At 55.9% G+C, this 19,690-nt stretch overlaps 1 protein-coding gene across 6 annotated transcripts; it reads right to left on the bottom strand.

Moving 5' to 3' along the window:
* Positions 1-2,740: 2,740 nt before the first annotated feature.
* ITIH3 (inter-alpha-trypsin inhibitor heavy chain 3) lies at positions 2,741-17,057 on the bottom strand. 6 transcript variants are annotated; one of them, XM_058549738.1, is made up of 22 exons: positions 16,965-17,057; positions 16,320-16,340; positions 14,604-14,770; positions 14,416-14,520; positions 13,985-14,147; positions 13,316-13,429; positions 12,187-12,312; positions 11,781-11,897; positions 11,369-11,537; positions 10,641-10,766; positions 10,183-10,364; positions 8,790-8,975; positions 8,486-8,625; positions 7,586-7,740; positions 7,070-7,078; positions 5,764-5,787; positions 5,472-5,513; positions 5,199-5,312; positions 4,501-4,699; positions 3,608-3,780; positions 3,304-3,415; positions 2,741-2,977 (listed from the first exon to the last, which is right to left on the bottom strand). In XM_058549738.1, the coding sequence occupies exons 1-22, from the start codon at positions 17,055-17,057 to the stop codon at positions 2,848-2,850; spliced, it is 2,667 nt and encodes an 888-aa protein (XP_058405721.1). In that variant the 3' UTR covers positions 2,741-2,847. The 6 variants fall into 6 exon arrangements, with proteins under 6 accessions (XP_058405721.1, XP_058405718.1, XP_058405730.1 ...); XM_058549735.1 differs by lacking the exon at positions 7,070-7,078 and adding an exon at positions 6,877-6,894; XM_058549747.1 differs by lacking the exons at positions 5,764-5,787; positions 7,070-7,078 and adding an exon at positions 6,095-6,097.
* Positions 17,058-19,690: the final 2,633 nt, after the last annotated feature.

The following is a 19,690-nucleotide window of genomic DNA, read 5'->3' as shown; positions in this document are numbered from 1 at the left end:
TTCCCAGCTCTTGAGCTATATGGGTTGTTTGCTGAGTGAGCCTTTCAAGAAGGGTCAGAGGGGAGGCTGGTGGGAGGGGTCTCCAGCAGCAGGTTTGCTAAATACATGGGAACACTCTCCTGCACTGCTGCCTCTCCATCAAGCCTGGTTGGCAGGTTGGGGGCGGTCTCAGGCCGAGCCACTTTGTGAAGGTTGCTCAGAGGAGCTCAGGCCATAGCTCTGCGAGACAAGGAAGCAGCCGCGGGGGCTCCATCAGACTGCTGTGGGGCTAGCCCTGATATACCGGGATGAGAGGGGATGCCCACTCCAGGCTCAAGCCTCTGGGACACCGCCATCTGGGCTGTGCTGTGGAAATTGTGCAACAGCAGAGGGGTCATGGGGGACATTCTGGCCCAGCCAGCACCTGCGGGGCAGGTGTTCTCTGTGAACAGTTGGAAGTAGGTCCATGCCCTTCACTGTTTTGTTCACCGAGTGCTTTCCAGCACCTACGTGGGCCAGGCCTGGGCCCAAGTGCTGCAGGTGTGTTGGGCATCGTGACAGACACAGTGCCTACTGTGACAGCTGCCACCCAGAAAATGACCAGGTGCCACAAAAAGCCCAGAGGGAGACATCTTGCCCAGCCTGGGGAATATCAGGGAAGGCTTCCTGGAAGTGGCATGGTTGGAGTTGAGTTTTGAAGAATAAATAGAAGTTAGCCCAGTGGAAAAGGAGGGCAAGAACACCAGCCTAGAGCTGGGACACTGAACCTAGCATAGAGTTCAGGGAAGGTGAAGGAAATCAGTGCTGTGGGGTGGAGTGGAAGGGGATGCTGGAGAGGTGGAGAAGCAGGATCAAGCCAGCACTGGCTGTATGCCCCTCGCCGTGGAGCACGGCTTCCATCCTGAGAACCAGGGGAGCCATCCGAGGCTGTAGGCAGAGACAGGCACAGCCAGGATGATGTGGGGAGAGGGCAGGGTCTGCCTAGTTTTTGCCTGCGTGGAGGGCCTCCCTGACTGTGTGTTGCGGGGAAAGGGGAGAATCTTGGCTCCTCCTGCCTTTCTCCCAACCCGCTGGGCTTGGCTGCTCACTGGAGCAGCAGGACAAAGACAGGCACCTCAGGAGGACCAGAAACCGTGACGACAATGCCTCTTCACATCCTCCGTCTGGCAGGATCTTTCTCCCCATTTTACAGACATGAAAACGGATGTCAAGATGACTGGTTTAAAGCTCCACAGCTCCTCAGCCAACCCGAGACTGAATGGGTGACAGAGCTTATCCACTTTGGGGTGTCCTGTCCCGGGCCTGGGCCCTTTTTGCCAGCCCAGCCTGGACCCCTGCCACATTTGCTCTGGGGCATCTCATGTGGCCCTCTCCCTAGAGCAGTAACAGCCACCAGTTCACCAGTAGCCTCTCGTAGCCAGCTGGGTGTCTCCCCTGATGGTGGACATTTCCTCCAGGACTGCCCTCCCCAATACCTTCTCCAGACCCCCAGGCCAGTGTGGGCCCTGGGAAACCCCAGCCTGGCTCAGGCAGAGGGGCCCCTGGAGTGGGAAGTAGGAGAATGTCCTCGTGACCCACGGCCAGATCCCATCCGCACCCCCACTGGCATTCGTGACCTTTCCCAATCTGACTCCAACCTCCTCCAGGCTTCTTGTGTCCCATGCTCTGCCATCAAGTAAAGGCACCCACCTCTTCCTTCAATGGGGTACCCTCTGCCCAACATGTCCTAGACCCTGAGGCAGAGAGAGCAGGACAGCCAAAGGATCCGGGGCAGGAGGGGTTATGTCTGTAGAACTGGAAGTGGTCTGTATATCTGGACCCCAGAAAGGCAGGGGAAGCACCTGGTGTATGGGGTGGATGAAGTTGGAGAGGCCATAGGAAGGACTTTTGTCTCTGTCCCAAGGGCAATGGGTAGGAGATGTCATTTATAGTGTTTAGGCAGGGGGTGATGATCAGTTTTGCTCTGCAAAATCTCTCTCTGGAAGCAGGGAGACCCAGGAAGGGGCAATTGCAGTTGTCCAGGTGAGAGAGGGTTGTCCAGGCTGAGAGCTCTCAGAACCCCTTCTCCAGGAACCTCTGGCTGACCCTTCACCCTACTCAGGACTTATTGTGGAGGTGGAGTGGGTGGTCACCATGAGATGTGACTGGAGGGGATACCAGGGATCCTCAGCCCAGCTGAAGGGAAATTTGGGGCACTCATGCAAATAGGAACTGGGTTACTCGGCTGTATGCCCCCAGATCCTGGCCCAGGATGTTGGGTTTATCTGCTGAATGGATGGATGGTTGGTAGATATATGGATATGGGATGGGTGGGTGGATGAGTGGGCAAATGGATGGCTAGATGACTGGAGGGATAGAGGGATGAGTGACATCCACAATTAGCTGCAGGCTGTGTCTGTCCTGGAACACTCGCTGCTTGTCTGTCATAGAAGGATCTTCAGGCTTGAAGGTCCTGATAGAAGTTCCTGAGCCATGACCCCTGATTTTTCTTATGACCCTCCTGCCCTCTGAAATGCACTCAGCCCTTCCTGACTTCTCAGAGCTTCTTTGCTCCAGAGTCAATTCTTCATTTTTCTCTTCCCCAACCATCATACATTTGATTCCTCAAAGTGCCACCCCAATCAACCCTGTCTTTCAGCTGCATCAGTGGAGAGGCCCAGGAAGTTGCCTTCCTAGCAGCCCGCCCCTCCTTTGCGCCAGCTCCCTGTTCCCTGCAGCAGGGGCTCATAGAGGCATGCAGAGGCTGGGCAGTCTGGTTTCCACATCAGGCTTTATTATTGCAGCCCTCCTTCAGGCCCCGCACTGTGCCCCTGTTCCAGATGCCAGGCGAGCTGGGCCAGCCGTCTCAGTAGGAGCTGATGTTTCTACTCAGAACAGGTCGGGGACAATGTAGTCGCTAGGGACACCGTCAATCAGCCCTTGCCCATTGTTGTGGACAAACCAGCAGGCAACCTTTGTGCCGCTGCTGACATCTTTCCTGTAGTCTTTCTGGGAGCCCCTGGGAGAAAGGAGAGAGAGGCCGTGATACACAGGTGGGCCAGATGGCTGCTACGCTCATGCACCTAAGGTTGAAAAAAGGTGTGAAGTTGCCAATTCTAGGAGTCTAGAACTCTTTGGTTGAGAATGAGGTTACATGATTACTCCTTCCAGGGGGCCAAATTTGGCCTTTTCCTGACTAGGAGGGGCTTGGAGGGGGCCAAGACCCCAGAGGGAAATGAGGGTACCGCACCGAAGACAAGAGCCTGCCAGGCTGATGTGCATGGGTGGAGAGGGCTCTTTCTTCCCCTCAGGTTACTGGGCAGGGTGTCAGAGGAGTTCCCTCACCTGGTGACTGTGAGCCGATGGTTCTTCACCACCATTGTGGCATCTGGCTTTGTGGGATCAGAGCCTGGGTGGACGTCAGACACTTTAAACTCAAAGGGGTGGAAGAATTGTCCTGGGAATAAAAACATTTGCACTGTCAGCCATTGCCATCGCCATGGGTAACATGGCCATTGGCCTTCTAGGGTTGATGCAAAGGCTGAGTGGTGTGTTGTGTGCTGGGTCTGGGGTGACTAGGATGGCCTTTCACATGGCTTTCCCCCTCCACCATGTTGCCTGAACAACCCGAAGCTTAAACATTCTGTACCCAGTAGTCCATGTGTCTGTGCTGACATCCGGTGACTGTCCACCACATAGAAGCCCAGAAAGTCCTGGTGGATGGGATGTTTCTTCCACACCTGGTGCAGGACGACCACAAAGGTAACCCCGTCTCCAAAGGAGACCACCATGTTCTTCTTCCTGTTGATCCTCACAGACAGCCTAGGAGAGAAGAGGAGGTCAGCAAGTGGGGCCCAGTGGCCATGACACCAGGCATCTGAATCAAGGGTATCTCGGCAGGGTTTCCCTGTACATGGCACCTCAGACCACACAGTCTCTGGAAACCATCTCAGGGGTGTTGGAGAGAAGATGCCTCATGCGTGTTGACTATGCCCTCCACTGAGTGGATCTCTGCTCCTCTGTAAGCAGGAGAGGGGTCTGTCCGGGGAGTCTGGAGGCTTGGGATTGAGCTCCAGCTCAGGCTTTGGCCTCCTGTGTGATCTTGGGCAGGTTCTGCCCCCTCTCTGAGCCTCTGCAAGAGGAACACTCCTGCCCTGCCCACTAGATCCTGGGTGATCTGAAGACATAGGAGAGGCTGAGGAGTTTGAGAACTAACAAATTCAGCCAGAGAAGATGCAAAGGGGGATTATTCTTATTATCAGATTGCCAGGTACACCTAAAGCTTCCATCTACAAAGCCCTTCCCTGCGTGCTCAGCCCTATGAACTGTCCAGCTACCAATTCTGGCTCTGACAGGGGCCCTATAGGGATTGGTTCGGGGCCACCATGGTCACCCTCCCCTGGGGCATGGACTGAACTCTGAGGCCACTGGTCTCCCGTACGATCCCTATGGATCTTCTGTCCTGGGATTTGTCCAAATCTCTCAGGCATCCTTTGACCTCAGACCACAGAGCCCCTCAGAGACCCAGTCATGGGGCCTTACCCATCCTGTGCGACTGTGACTGTGTCCAGCCAGCTGAAAGTGCTCTGTGCAGCCCCATTCCACAGGGTGATCTTGTCTGGCCTCACCTCAATCCGGAAGTCCATCTGAGCATTGGCGATGCCCAGTTTGCCAAAGTAAGTCTTTCTGGTCTTGGAGTCAGGGCTCTTGTCACCAATGACCTGCCCGTTAACTGTGAGCCCTGCCGGAGTGACAGGACAGCAAGAGATCAGCAAGAACTTCTGAATACAGGCTAGCCTTTAGGGACACGCCTTCCCCTTCAGCCAGACTTGCTGAGTGGTAACAGAGTGGAAGTCCCAGGGAGAGACCAGAACTTCAGAGCCAACCCTGCTCATTCCTAGACACTCTTGAGTCATTCTGGTGGCTGAGGCCCACATTATAGATCTGCCCTTTGCCTGGTCCAGGGAGTGTTGTTCAGAGAAAAAACTACTCCCCAGACACAGATTGGGTCCCGCCCCTAGGCCCAGGCCACCCTTAGCTCTAACCATCTCCCAACACCACTGGGTCCTGGGGAACTTGGTGAGACTGTAGCTCTGGACAGCCTCCTCCAGGATATAATCTGCGTATAAAGATGAGTACAGGATGGGCAGAGTGAGGAGCTGGTCCATGTGCCTACTCTGGGGGGCTCCAGGCCTTCCCAGGAAGAGCCCCCGGCCCCAGCTCCAGCCTGCAGCCACTACCTGTGACGGGGTCCTGGATGAGGCGCAGCACTGTGCCCGGGTCTCCATCGATGTTGAAGCAGATGGCATCGCCTTTCTCTGGGATTTGGATGAGGAAGTGGGGGTCCCCGTCCACTGAGGGCACATCAGAGAAGCAGCTGGCTCCTGGGACCTCTCACTGCTTTGGGGAACCTCCCCGCACCTCCTGACCCCTGTGGGGTTGACTCCTAGGCAGGCAGGAGGTGCTGGGCCCTGGGCCCTGAGCCTTGCCCCAGGAGGAGCCAGGGAACTCACCATGGTGGCAGGGTGTTTGAGGAGGCTGAGGCTGGTAGCGGGCTGTGGACGCAGAGAGAGAGTGCTGAGCTAAACAAAGCAGGCCTGGGGAGGCGCCAGGCCCCCCGCCCAGAGTTCAGTTCATGCCCCTCCCCTTTCTGCTCCCTAATGCTCTCAGCCTCCCTCATCTCCTCAGGATCCTGACCATGTGCCTGTCCCAGAGAGCTGATTCAGGAAAGACTCCAGAGGGGAATGGCGCAGGGCCACACTCTGGGCAGTGGGGAGGGGGCTGCGGCAGCCAGCATAGACTCACTCAGGTAGGCCATGGAGGGGATCACTGAAAAAAGAAGCCAAAGGGCAGTCATGAGCAGGCTCTAGAGGTTCCCTCTCTCCCAACCCCATGCCCTCTGCCTGTCTTGGGGCTACGGGTCCCCAATGGGGCACCGACACTGACAGATAGAGGGTGGGAATGTGACCCCTAAGTTTAGGCTTTGTAAGTGGGGCATGCCCACGGAACTCCCTTCTAGGTCTGGTGGTAATCGGGGTGTAATTTTAATGCCAGGGGCATGGCATTTTGATGTGGGTAAAATGCAAGCCATTAGATGGTCAGCTTCTATGTCACGAGTAATGCTCACAGCAGACACCATCTCCTATCCCTGAACTCCTGCCCCCTGCTGGGGTGGGGTGGGGCTCACAGCTACCTATTGTCCTTGGTAGTAAAACGCCCACCCACACGCATGCTTGTGCATGCGCATGCGCACACTGTGACTGTACACTTGCCGGGGCTGTTCTGAGGGCAAAGCAACGACCCTGTCCAAATGTGCCGCTTGGATTGAACAGCACGGATCGATGGAGGTGGGGCAGGCAGGTGGGGGCTGGGGAGGCCCCACCTGGTGGTGGGGAGCTTGTGGGGAATGAGGTTCCAATTTTACGTTGAGAGAGGCACAGAATGCCGTGAATCCGGCACGGGTGCTGGAACCAGGCTGCCTGGGCTGAAGTCCCAGCTTGGCCACCTGCTGACCGAGTCCTCAAGCAAATAGACTTAACCTCTCAGTGCCTCAGTTTCCGTACTATAACATGGGAACCATAAGGGGACTCCCTTAGAGGGTTGCTGTGGGATCAACAGAGTGTCAGTGCCTGATGCGAGAAATGGCTATTTTTTGCGGGTCACGGAATACTCTCATACTGATTGTCCCTCTAGGTCAGGGAAAGCCACCCCAATCAACTGACGAAGACTTGATGAGGCTCAGAGAGGGGCAGAGCCCAGCCCAAGGTTGCTCATGAGTTGGCAGCAGAGCTGAGACCTGAGCCCAGGTGTCAGAGGGCCTCTCCCTGGGCTGGGCATCCCCAGCGTGCTTGGCAAGACCTTCCTGGTTCTCTCTGTCTCCCTCCTGGGACACCCACCCAGCTGCTGGCTGAAGCTCACCTTCTGCATCCGTAGGCCCTGCGAAGGAGGAAGAGGAGAAATGTGTTAGAAGCCACAGACTCCCGGTGTTGGGGCCAATGTGACCAACTTGCTGCCTGTCCAACCAGCACCAGGGTGTGGGCCTCCCAGCAGCCAGCTGTGCTGGAACTAGTGTCCCCAGGAACCAGCTGCTCCTGGAGGCCAGAGGCCTGGCCTGGACCAGCTCTTTGTCTCCTGTGCCTCCCAATGCCAACCCCCACTCCCTGCACCCAGTTGCAAGGACACTCAGGACTCCCGTCCTGTCTGGTTGAGCAGGCCTGGTCCCAGCCTCCAGCTCTTAGGGCCTATTCTTCTCACAATCCCCAGGCACATGCTCCAGGCCTAACTTTTAGGCTGGAAGTACTACTTCTTGTCTTACTGAGCACTTCCATGCTGCAGCCTAAGTCCCTTACCTTAAAATGACCCTGGGTAGGGTGCCACTTTACTTACATCCCTTTAGAGACTCAGAGGCTCCTATTCACCCCCACAGCCCACTGTCCACGCTGATGGCTTCACTCCCTCCACAACACGCTCCTCAGCACTTGGCCAATTTTCCTTAGATGCCCCCTAGACCTGTCCCTCTTCAGCAGGTCTGGGTCTCCCCTGCCCGGCCCACTCCTCTTCAGGGCATCCAAGGCCTGGGGTCCTGCAGGAAGGCCTCCAAATTCCAGCCTCCCCTCTCCATGCCCACCTTCTCCAGGCTTGTCAGCGATGGCCGTCTGCTCCTCACTGTCCTCGGGCTTGGTCACCACCATGGAGGTCAGTGGAGTCACAAAGTGGTACTTGAGGGACAGGTCCAGGGCCTGGGCCGTGAGGTTCTTCTTCTCCTCGCCATGGGCGTTCTTGCTGTGGGGAGGGGCAGGGTGGGAGGGTCAGCCCAGAGAACAGCTCCCTGCCCGCCTTCCCCAGCTCTGACTCCCAGCACCAGGCCAGGAGCCCCGGAGGCAGCCCGGGACTCCCTTTCCTCATGGTGGTGCCCAGTGGTGCTCAGAAAAGACTGATTTACCAGCTCCCTGGGATGGATGGGCAGACCACGTTGCCTCTCTGGACCTCAGTTTCTCCACCTATAAACTATAAGGGGCTTGAAATGGCCACTACAGCAATCCCTCATGGTAGTGTCTGCTGAGTGCTCGGCACATGCCAGGCCCTTTGCCAGGGGCTTTTCAGGCTAATCCCACCTAAAAGAAGGCTGACATGGCCCTCTCAAAAGGGCTCAAGCTCTGCCCTCTAGGGGCTGAGGGCTGGGGTCTCAACCTTCAGTTGTGTTCAGCCTCACCATCACTGCAGGCCCGTGCTGGGTTTGGAGTATGGGGTGCTAAGGCCTGCCCCTGCCCTCGAGGTGCTTCCAGGCTGCAGCTTAAGCCCCGGATGCTGGGCTGGGCTCTGCCCCAGGAAAAGCATTCCGTGGGGCTGGGGCTAGGCCAAGAAGAGGGCAGGGCAGCTGGGAGTGCGCATTGGAGTGCACTTCCCGGCGTGTGGCCGAGTCTTCCTCCCCTTGGGCTCCCCCAGAGCATAGCCAGCACAGAGCCAGGCACAAGCAGGTGCTGGGGCAGTGCTGGGGCCCGGCCATGTGAGAGGTAGGCCAGGTCACCGTTTCTCCAGCAGCTGCTCAATGGTGAGGTAGGCCCAGAGCCGCTCGATGTAGTTCCCAAAAATGTATTCCCTCTCCCGCAGGGCTTTTTCCATCTCCTTCATGTCCACCTCCTCTGTGAAGGTCAGATCATTGACGGCCTGGGGCAGGGGTGGGAGGAGGAGAGAGGCTTGAGGGCTGGAGGCCTGGAGCCAGGTGGGCCCAGTTCTGGGGCCGCCACTGTTGGACCATCAGCCAGGAGGCCAGAGCCCCATTGGAGCCGATCCCCTATCCCCAGCACACATCCAGGCCTGGCACAGCTCACCCCGTGGCCCTTCACATCCGCCTTAAAGCTGTTCAAGTCCTTGTCCACCAGGCGCCCGGCCACCACGATCTCTGAGCCATCATAGAAGTGCTGGTAGGTGTTCTGGGTGAGGTCCAGGATGGTGTTCTCAGGGTACTCCACCTCCACACCCGTCAGCAGCGGGTTGGCCACCTCCTCATAGAAGCCCTGGAGTCCAGTGAGGGGACCTGGTCATCTCAGGCCACCAGGGCGAACATGGAGAGGATGGGGTGGGCAGGCTCCCACTGATGCCTCTGCAGGTGTTGAGTCCCCAGACTGGGCCGATCCTGGGGACTGATCTCCACTTCCACATGTCCCTGACTGTGCCCTTCAGTTGTGGGGGCCCTCCCTCCCCCTTCCGCCCGATGTAGAGACTGGGAAGAATAGGAAAGATAAGAGCAAAGCTCTTGGTACATAGAAAGTACTCAAGAAATGTTTGCTGGAATGAAAGTAAGAAGGAGGAGAGGAGAAGCCAACTAGAGAAGGTGATCTGAGGACCGAGGGACAGACAGGATGAAGGCATGGGGGGCCACTGCCGGGGTGGAAACACCGTCATCTCACCTGCGATGGGAGGAATGGGGCTGCCAGATTCAGAGAATGAAAATATAGGACATGCAGTTAAATTTGAATATCAGGTAAACAACAAATTAATTTTTAGTGAAAGTGTGTCTGTTAAGGCTTGAATTGTGTACCCCCAAAATACATAAGTTAAATTCCTTACCTCCAGGACCTCAAGATGTGACCTTTATTTGAGGTTAGGGTCTTACAGAGGTAATCAAGTTAAAATCTTTGGGTCTTTGGGGTGGCCCCCAATCCAATATGACTGGTGTCCTTATGAAAAGGAGAAATTAGGACCCAGAGACAGACACACACACAGGAAAGATGATGTGAAGAGACAGGGAGAAGGCTGTCTACAAGCCAAGCCAAGGATAGAGGCCTGGAACAGATCCTTCCCTCACAGCCCTCAGAAGGAACCAACCTTGCTAACTCCTTGATTGTGAACCTCTAGCTTCCAGAACTATGAGACAGTGAATTTCTGTTGTTTAAGCCACTCAGTTTGTGGTACTTTGTTACACAGCCCTAGCAAACTAATACAGTGTCCTAAGTAATATTTGGGTCATGCTTACATTAAAAAATTATCTCTTGTTTATCAGAAATTCATATTTAACTGGATGTCCTATATTTGATTTGGCAATCCTACAGAAGAGGCCCAAGTACAAAACTAGAACCGTTACTGAAGGGTAAGAGGTAACTAGAGGTTGATTTCAACCCAAGAGGAAGTTCTTTCTAATAACTGAAATTGTCACACGGTAGAACAACTTCCTGAGGAAGTAGTGAGCTCCTCATTCCCGGAGGTGTGCAAGACAAGGCATACCTGCAACTGCAAATTGGCATCGGAATCCTCATAAATGCGCCGGGCAAGCCCATGGTTCTCCAGAGCCATACTCTCCAGGAAGTTGTAATTCAGATTGTTGCCAAAGCCCAGGTTATATAAGGGGAACTTGCCCCTAATTGCATTCCGCACATTCTCTTGGATTTTTTTGGGTCTGCTTTCACCTGAAGGAGAAGGGGGTGTTCCCAATCCAGCCACAGCCCCGGCAACTGTCTGGACCAGCTCTGTCTGGAGACATCTGACTCCTGCACCTGAACAGCTGGTGTAGTTATGGCCATGAGCCCTTCTTGGGGCAGAGGGTGAGGAGCCCTGGCTGGGGGAGGTGGGGCCTTGCCCTTGAGGGGCTCACAGACCATGGGGGTCCCTGGGGAGAGCTGCCCAAGGTCTCACAGCGAGCCAGCTGCAGAGCCAGGACTCAGAGCCACACCCGCCTGCCTCACCAGCATTGGCATCTCCGTCAGTCAGCATGATGACGATGGAAGTGCTTCTCTCAGGGACTGCGTTCACCTCCCGGGCCGTGTTCAGCATGCTGATGCCCCTCAGCAGCCCGTCATTGATGTTGGTCACTGGCACACAGACAGACAGCACTGTGGGAGGGTCTCCTCAGGGAGCCAGGGTGGAGGAGATGGGGACAGCAGGCCCTGCTCATGTGCCCAAGGACTCTGCCCACCAGCACATGGTGGTACCCAGTAAATATTGACTTAATGAATCAGTGAGTGAAGAACGAATGATTATTCTTTCAAAAGGAGATAAAAAGATTGGTCTCTTGGGGCTGCCAGAAGGATAGAAGCTCACAGTAATTGTAATAGCAATTTGGAAAAAGTCAGACGGACCCCCAACCCCCTCACTGGGAGGACAGAGAGCAGTACAGATGTCACTTGTGATTTTCCCTAAGACGTGGCCAAGGAGAAGGGTTCTCTGTAGCCTTAGATTGCTGGGCCTTGTGGGGCACCAGGATCATGAGTTAGAAACAGAAAGGATGGGTTTCCCTAGACCACAGAGAAGACACCCCCATATCAAGCCTGAGGACCCCCCACTCCCACCTCTACCCCAGCTAGGGTCTGCAGGGCCTGGAGCAGCTGAGTCTTTGCCCCAAGGCAAGAGGGAAACAGCTGCTCAGGCAGAGAGAGGAGGAGTAGGAGGTGTCTGCTCTCCACTCTGTTCTTACTTCCTCCAGCGTTCATGTTCATCACGAACTCTCTGGCCTGCTGGATGCTCTCAGGAGTGGCTTGAACTAAATTGCCTTTCCAAGTGGTCACATCCCCACTGAACAGGATGAAATTCAGGTAGTCATCCTCTTTCATATCCTCCAGGATTTTGAGGAGGGCATCCTTTGTCTGGGAAATAAAAAGACAAGCAGATAGGAAGCTGGGAGAGGGAGAAGCAGACAGCCAGAAGTCTTCCAAGCATGGGTTGGCCATGGGGCCCGTGCCGCCTGCGACAAAAAGGGGCAGATGCTTTGTGCCTTTTTTAAATCCTGTTCCTGTTCCTCCTTTTTCACTGGAAATATCAGCTTTGTCCACTTAAAAAAAAGACCTCTCTCTCCCACCCCTCACTCCCACTTGCCCCAAGGAGAGTACCTGCTTTATTTTCTGACCGTGCATGGAACCGCTGACATCAATCACGAAGACGACATTCTTAGACACCACTGGAAGGCCTTGAGGTGCAAAGAAATGCACAAAGTAGCCATTGACTATCTGGAGAGGGGAGAGAGAGACTGAAGACCGGTGTCCGTTTAGCAACCTCATGTTGGCTACTCTTGCCAATAGAAGCCAGCCATTTACCAGCCCAAGAGAAAGACAGCCTTTCCCACTCTCCGAGGGTTGCCACACAAAGGCTCTGGACTGCCTGCCATCCCCAGGCCCTGCAGGAAACTTGACCTTGGGCTGAGGATTGAAGGTGCCAGTACAAGATGCAGCTGCAGCCCCTCTCCACACCAGTGCTCACTCCACCATGATGGGGAATCGCCCACCCATCAGTGGGTACCTGTACGTTGGCTGGAGACTCTCTGTTCACGTCATAGGTGATGGTGAAATCCCCTTTGAGGAGGGAGTCTGTACAGGTTGGGCATGAACGCTGTTGGTCCAAGCTGGGCTTGAAGGACACATGGCCCTGAGGGAGGGAGATGAAGGGCCTTGTTCAGCTTGGCAAGGGCCTTCCCACTGCAGACTTCAGCCCGAGTGTCTCCTGTAGAGCAGAGGTGCAGTCCTCACAGGGAGGAGCCTGTGGGTGGGCCCCTGGGCAGTCCTGCCACCATCTGGCATGCTCTGGCCTTTCTGAGCACTTCTCTCCCCCTCAGAGATCAGGGGCACCCTGGAGGGTAGGGGCCTTGTCTGATTCAGCCTTTTGCTCCCTCTGTTCCCTGGGCCCCATGAGTCCCTTAGCTCAGCCTACGCTGGAGTTCAGCTCCAAGAAGCCACTTAAGGAGGGGAGTTTTGCATCATGAATAGGAACTTCATGTTGGGTGGTATTGCATGTATTGGTGCCAAGAGGAGGGAGCGGGGAAGGGAGCAGAGCAGAGAAGGGGGATGGGCCAGGGCAGGGGCACTGCCCTGCAGAACCAGCAGCCCCCTAAGTGTGTGCTCCTAGGCTTCGCCCTGGAAGTGCCAAATGACTGAATTTTGCTGTTTATGTGGACATTTATTCGCTCACTGCCTACGACCAGCAAGGCCCCTGCAATAGCTGGGGGCCTAGGGGACCAGAACCAACCACCAGCACCAAGAATAAAATTCCCTTTTATCTTTCACCCCTCAATGTGGAGTCAGTAGATCTAAATGACTCTCTCTGCCTCAGTCTTCTTGTCTGTAACACAGGGACAGTAACCTGCCTTGCCCACTTCCCAAGATAGAATGGGACTGGGCTTTATAAATGGTTCCCTATTCCCCCTTGTGCAGTTGAGACTCCAGTTCCTCTGTCAGGTCACCGTCAGCAAGCAGCCCCCTGCCTCCAGTTTCCTCACTCCTGACCGTGGCCAGGGAGGAAGGTGATGGCTGCAGATTTATCCCCACACCCCTTCACGCATACACTCCCTTGCATCAGCCAAGCCCTGGGATTCAGACTTGTCCTGCTAGGGTCAATGTTCCTGCCCCTGCCCCCCAGGTCTCATCTCCACCACCTTTTTCCCTGAGAAGGACTTGGTGAGGGCGCTGCCCAGGAGGTCATTGGTTATGAACGAGGCTTCAGCGTCCAGCATGCTGATGCCCTGGGGCTCGAAGATGTCTGCCTCGATCTGAAACAGCCAAAGGTAGGGAGATGTCACTCAGTGACAGCGCAGAGGCCAGCCTCCAGAACAAGGCAGAGGGGAAGGAGATGGGGCAGTGATGATGCAGGGACAGCCTCTAGGACAACTCTGTGATGGCCAAGCCTGGGGTCTCCCACCAAGAGAATGACCACAAGGGCTTGTAGATGGGTACTCTGACCCCAAAGCTCTTCCATCGCCTGCTGTATGGTGCCCCAAATTCCACCACTAAAGCGTTTCCTTTGGCTTTCAGCTCTGATGTAGGTAAAATGCCCAGGTAACCAGTTCCAAGCACTACAGAGACACTTCGTGATGTTGCCTCCAGGAACCAGCACCCAACCTGGATCTGCCAGGTCTGGCCTAGCCTTCTCCCCTCGGGCCAGTTGCTGTGGCCAGAACCATTGTAATTCCCTCAAGCTTCCTTAACCAAGTGGTGGGGCTTGGACTTCTGCGTTCTTGACCTTGCTCTAGGCTCTGCCCCAGGGGCCCTTCCCTGCACCCCCAACCCCAGCAGTTTTGTCAGGGGATGCAGGAGCGGTTGATTACCTCAAAGTGCTTGATCAGTTGCTTGGGCTGGACCTTGAGGTACATCTCGTACTTGCCCTTGTGCCTCTTCAGCAGCTCCTCGTAGGTTAGCTCAAAGCTGACCTTGCTGCCTGCAGCCACGTTGACTGAGACTGTGAATTTCTCCAGTTTCCTCCCAGAAGCCCTGAATGGGGGTGTGAGACGATGATTGCCCCGCAAACGGCATGAGCCCGCCCTTCCTGGGCCTTCAGTTCCTGGGCCAACCCCTTGAGGGAGACCTCTACCCACTCTGAGCTTCAGTTGCCTCAACTTAAAAAAAATGGGATAATGTAAGAATTACGGGCACATTTTGCTATAACAATAATAATAATAGCTGCTGTTGTTATTGTTTGCATCTCTGAGGGCCCTTGCAGCCCCGACGTTCTCCCCAAGGTCTAGGAGTCCACACTTACTTGACCAAGCCGGCTGTCTTGCCCTGGGATACTGCCTTTTCATACTGCTTCTTGGCAACTTCCTTCTCCTTGACATTCCCAGGGTAGGTAACGCCGTCGATGGTCCTGCAGGGAAAGAGAGTTGGGGGGCTCACGCTGGGCCAGACTCCCCTCCTGAGCGCAGAGCCAGCAGCTGTGGTGACACCCACAAGGTGAAGTTGGTGATGAAGGCTGTCTTGGGCAGTTCCACGTCAAAGGAAACCTCCTTGGCGGTGTCTGCACGGTTGACGGCCCTCGTGGTAACAACATTGTGAGCAAAGCGGGAGGTCACCTTGCAGCTGATCTTGGTACTGTAGACCTCGATGCCGTCGACCACCTGCGGGAGAGGGGGCAGTGATCAGTGGTGGTGACCAGCCAGCCTGGGTCACCGGGAAACAAGGTCTTCAAACTGGCCACTCCCCTTCCAAGTTCCCTTTGCAGATTCCAAAGCCCCTGCCTGGTTAAGTGGCCCCTCCGTTGTCCCAGTCACCCAAGTTAGAAGCCTGGGTGGCGTCCCCCATCCCCACACTCAGTTGGCCACCGTTGTTCTGATGGTGGGCGCCTGGGCAGTCCTGCTGCTGTCTGGCATGCTCTGGCCTTTCTGAGCACTTCTCTCCCCTTCAGAGATTAGGGGCTCCCTGGAGGGCAGGAGCCTTGTCTGATTCAGCCTTTGTCTCCCCCTGTTCCCTTAGCTCAGCCTACCTCATTGCTCAGCGGCAAGAAGCCTCTTAGGGAAGGGAGTTTTGCACCATGAAAAGGAACTTCATATTGGGTGGTATTGAGTTATGTTGGTGCTAAGAGGAGGGAGAGGGGGCAAGGAGGAGTACAGGGAGAGGGGAGGGGGCTCTGCTCTGCCTCTTTAACCTTGTAATCTGTTTACATGCAGCTGTAGCCAGTGAGATCTTGTAAAAACCCAAATCTGACCCTGTCCCTTGCCTGCTTAAAGTGCTCCCATGCTCTCCATCACCCTCTTCCCCATGGCTCCAAGATCCTCCAGGCAGGTCCTGCCTCCTCTGCTCATCCATGCTCCCACCATGCCAGGTCTCTGCCCTGGCAACACCTGCCCTAGCTCTTCCCGCTCATCTTTCACCTCTGCTTCAAAAGAAATCACATTCACTGGGGCCAGCCCGGTGGCGTAGTGGTTAAGTTCGCGCGCTCCACTGCTGGCAGCCTGGATTTGGATCCCGGGCATGCACCGACGCACCGCTTGTCAGGCCATGCTGTGGTGGCATCCCATATAAAGTAGAGGAACATGGGCACGGATGCTAGCCCAGGGCCAGTCTTCCTCAGCAAAAAGAGGAGGATTGGCATGGATGTTAGCTCAGGGCTGATCTTCTTCACACACAAAAAAGAGAAATCACGTTCACATACCACCCCACCCCAGCTGCCTCCTGTGTCCTTTGGTAACTGCCTGATTCTGTCTCCCAAACAGGCACTTACATCCTGTGCTGAGGGAAGTGTGTGGGGAGGGCCTTTGTGCCCCTAACACCCTCTTTCCCATGGAGGTGGTGGACTGAAGGAGGCTCTAGGGAGACATCTCGGTTAAACATGGGTATAAAGATGCTTCATGAGGGTGTTGGGGCCACTTCCCAGTGTGTCCCCAGTCCTGGGCACGGGGCCTGGTACTGGCTAGTGCTCAGTGAGTGTGGAAGGAAGGACTTGTGGAAGGGCAGTCCTGCACTGCATCCAGAGAGGCCTGAGGGGGATGGTTCTGTGGCGCTCTTTCCTGGGCGTCTTGAGTCGCATGGGGGTCTGCCAGTGCAGGGGGCCGTGAGCTGTTTGCCAGCTTGAGGGACCTGTCATTATGGCCCACCCCTTCAGCTATTGGGCAACCGGCTCCATCCTGCCCTGCCCCACTCCTCCCTATCCCTGGTGAAAGTTCTCACCCCTTCCGGGAGGCTCCGTTTCTGCAAAAACAAAGATAAACGCAGGGTCAGGCCAAGGCCAAGGCCGCCATGGCCTGGGAGCAGGCTCTGGGCTGAGGCCAGGGTTCAGGGTGATTTCCCCACACACACACCTTGAGGGGCCTCGGGACACAGGACCCACCCAGAGTCACAGGTCAGAGTAGGAAGGGCTCTGAATAGATGGGGAAACTGAGGTCCAGAGAGGGCAGATCTCCAGGTTACCCAGGGGAGCAGGACAGGGAGAACAAAGCCCAGCACTCTCTGCCCACCCACATACCCCAACCCACTCTGCCTCTCCCCTGAGGCCTCCTCCCAGAACACCCCCCACTACTGCACCCCCCTCAACGCACAGCTCAGCCCCTCCAGCCTCTGCCCTGTCTCAGACACGGACCTTCACAGTCCCTTAGTGAGGTGAGCAGGTCATGGGGCATCACTCATTTGACAGGTGGGGGAAAGAGAGGCCCAGGGAGAATTAAGGGCCTTGCCCAGGGTTAGACGGCAGGTCTGGAGTCCAGTTCTTCCAACACCCAGCCCTCCTGCCTCCTCCTCAACCCACAGAGAGGACCGCCTAGCCTGGTGCCTCTGCCCATGTGACAGGCCCAGACAGTGAAGCGCCAGCTGACTTACTCCGAGCGGCCGGGAGGGGCTTCTCGGGAAGCCAGAGGCCGCCAAGCAGGAGAGCAGGGCCAAGATGAGGCAGGGCCACTGAGCAGGTGCCATTGCTGAGCACACAGGCCCAGCAGCGCTCCTTATATAAGTGAGCCTGGTGTTTTCCAAGTGGGGTCAGCGACCTGTAGCGGGGGACGGGAAGAGCGGAGGTGGCTGGCTCCTCCGGGAAGCTGGGGCATGGGTGGAGTAACAGCCCTGGATCTGCCTGTTCCAAGGGGGTTCAGTGGGTATTGTCCACAGGGTTAGGACTTCACCTCTGGTGGCTAGGGGACACGGAGGCCCCGGAGGAAGTGGAACCTGTGTTTTGGCAAATAGGCCCCAGGACTCCCTGGGTGGGGGCGATGGTGACAGGGTGTGGAGTCATGCTTAAAGCAAACAGCATCTTAGCATTGTTGCCTCTTACCTGCGCCACAGACATGGCCTCTGGTCTGGCCTCCTGGATCGCAGCCCCCCTTCCTTCTCCAGGCAGCCAGTGCACAAAACCAGACCCATCACCCTGAGGTTCAGAGCTCCATGGCTGAACCTCTTGCTCCTTACCCTTCAGTTCCCATGGCCCCAGGGAAAAGACAAACCCCAAGTCCTGGAGTCCAGCTGTCTCTGTGATCTGGCTCCAACTTGCTTTTCTGAACTTACTCTCTTTCCACTGGCATGCCCTCCCTTTCTCTGCACATCGCACCTCTCATCTCTGCCGGCCCCTGTGTCCCTCTCTAGAAGCCTTCCTCTTTTGTCCCCTCTTTTGACCACAGGGAGCCCTGATACAAACTCCAAGCTCCCTGAGGGCCTGCTGCATCATTACCTTTTGTTGAGGTTTGTGTATCTGGATCTGATCGCTCCCACTAGACTCCAAGCTCCTGGCGGGCCAGGCCATGTCACGTTCATGTTCCCAGGGCCTGACCAGGGACTCAGCTGCCCTCGGTCTCTTGGAGAGTCATTCCCCCAGAAGTCTCCAGTAAGGCTGGAGCTCTGGCCTCCGGGACAATGGGAGGTTCAGAGGCAGGGTCTGGTCCCCTCCTAGTGTTAGCTGGGACCTCCTGGGCCATACCAGGGTTCTGCCAGCCCCCAGACCTTCCAGGATAGCCACCAGCTGCCTGCCATACCCATGCTCTTCTGAGCAGAGTGACCCAGTGTCCCTCCCACTCAGCAATGACTTAATGGAGTTGATGAGGATGCCTGGGGATGGGGCAGCTAATTGGTGGGCTGTAGCATGGCCTTGCCTGAAAGCTCTGCACCTCACTGTGAGATGTACAGAGAGTGTTGACTGCTGGGAGCAGAGAAACAGCAAGAAGGCAGAAAGCAGAAGTTCTGAGGCAGCAGAAGCCACGAAGAGGGAATGGATTAGTGATTAGAAGTGGCAGGAGCCACAGAAACAATGACAGAGAGTTGCCAAGTCAGCAGAAGGATGGCGGACCAACAGCTGCAGCTGCTGAGATGGTGACTGCCTGTGCTTGAGGCCTGGCTGGGGGCGCCTGCTCCCCTCGGGCCTCCTGAGTCCTTACACCAACCACTGCTGGCGGTGGACACCAAGCTTAGGGCTGATTGAGGCCCAACCTAGCAGGTTCTGACACCTGGGAGCAGAGAGGAGACCCCTGTCAGAGCTGCGCCACCAAGCCCTGCAGTCTGGCCTCGAGTTTCCTGGCTCTCAGGACATCTTGTTTGTGGTCATTTTCAGTGCCTGTGGTCCCTGACCACTGGGCAGCTTGGGGCTGTGGCAGAACTACTGTCCTGCCAACTTTGCCCAATGGCTCCTCCTCGTGGCCCTGCAGCTGCCTACGGAGCTTCCCCCAGCCCCTTTCCTCTAGGCTAACACCTCATCCCCAGATACTTGGAGTTTTGTGGGAGAAACAACTTGAAATAGGAATTCTGAGGCTGCTCAAGAGGCCCCTGAGGGACAGCTGGGGACTTGGAGGGACCCAGAGTCATCATGCATAACTTAGAATGAGATGGAATCTAAGAGATCTTCAAGGTTCACCCCATTTCTGCTCTGTAGGAGGGGAAAATGAGGCCCCAATTGGGCAGGGCCTTGCTCAGGGTGACCAGCCAGCTGGCAGCCCATGGCTCCCCCTTGAGAAGCCAAGGATACTCCAGACCATGGGCTGGTTTCTGAAATTCCATTAGCCGCCACTTTCCATAGCCTGCTGCCGAGGCCTCTGTGTTCCCTGGGCCTAGGGCAGCCCTGGAGCTCAGCATTTGTGTTATTGATCTGGGCCCTCATGGGCATCATTTGGAGTGGGAACTGGACATATGCTAGCAGAGAAAAAGTAGAAACCCTCTGGAAAGGAGTAGGTGCAGGCCCATCGACCTCCACCCGAAGGGCCAGTGGCTCCTGAAAGTGTAGGTTCATCTCTCCCCATCCTGTGACATCGCATTTTAACTGGGCCCCAAGGGGAAGCCAAGGAAAGGAGCCCCGGAGGGATAATTCCAGGGGTCTGTGTGAGGAGCCAGTGGGCTGCTATTCCTGCCCCCTGAAATCACAGCTTCTGGGCAGTGGCTGTCTCTGCCTCTGTCAGAGGCTGCAAACCCCCAGCTGGGCAATCAAGCTGAGGGTGGAGGCACAGGAACTGCCCCCTGAGGCCCTGGCTCCTACGGGTGCAGCCTCCAGCTCCTAGTAGGACTTCTTCAGGACCCTAGGTCCATATATATTTCATATGCTTCTTTCATATGTTCATTTTAAGTGATAGTTTGGA

Source organism: Diceros bicornis, chromosome 2 (genome assembly GCF_020826845.1).
Source record: "Diceros bicornis minor isolate mBicDic1 chromosome 2, mDicBic1.mat.cur, whole genome shotgun sequence".
NCBI classification, from domain to species: Eukaryota; Metazoa; Chordata; class Mammalia; order Perissodactyla; family Rhinocerotidae; genus Diceros; species Diceros bicornis.
This window is presented reverse-complemented; position numbering and strand designations above follow the sequence as displayed.

Excerpts from the sequence above, each read along its gene's own strand:
- ITIH3 (XM_058549735.1), bottom strand. The coding sequence starts at position 17,057 with ATGGCACCTGCTCAGTGGCCCTGCCTCATCTTGGCCCTGCTCTCCTGC. Across the intron at positions 16,341-16,964 it reads GCCCCTCCCGGCCGCTCGGA|AAACGGAGCCTCCCGGAAGG; the intron begins GTAAGTCAGCTG and ends TTGTTTTTGCAG. Across the intron at positions 8,976-10,182 it reads ATGCCAATTTGCAGTTGCAG|GGCTTCTATGAGGAGGTGGC; the intron begins GTATGCCTTGTC and ends ACTGGACTCCAG.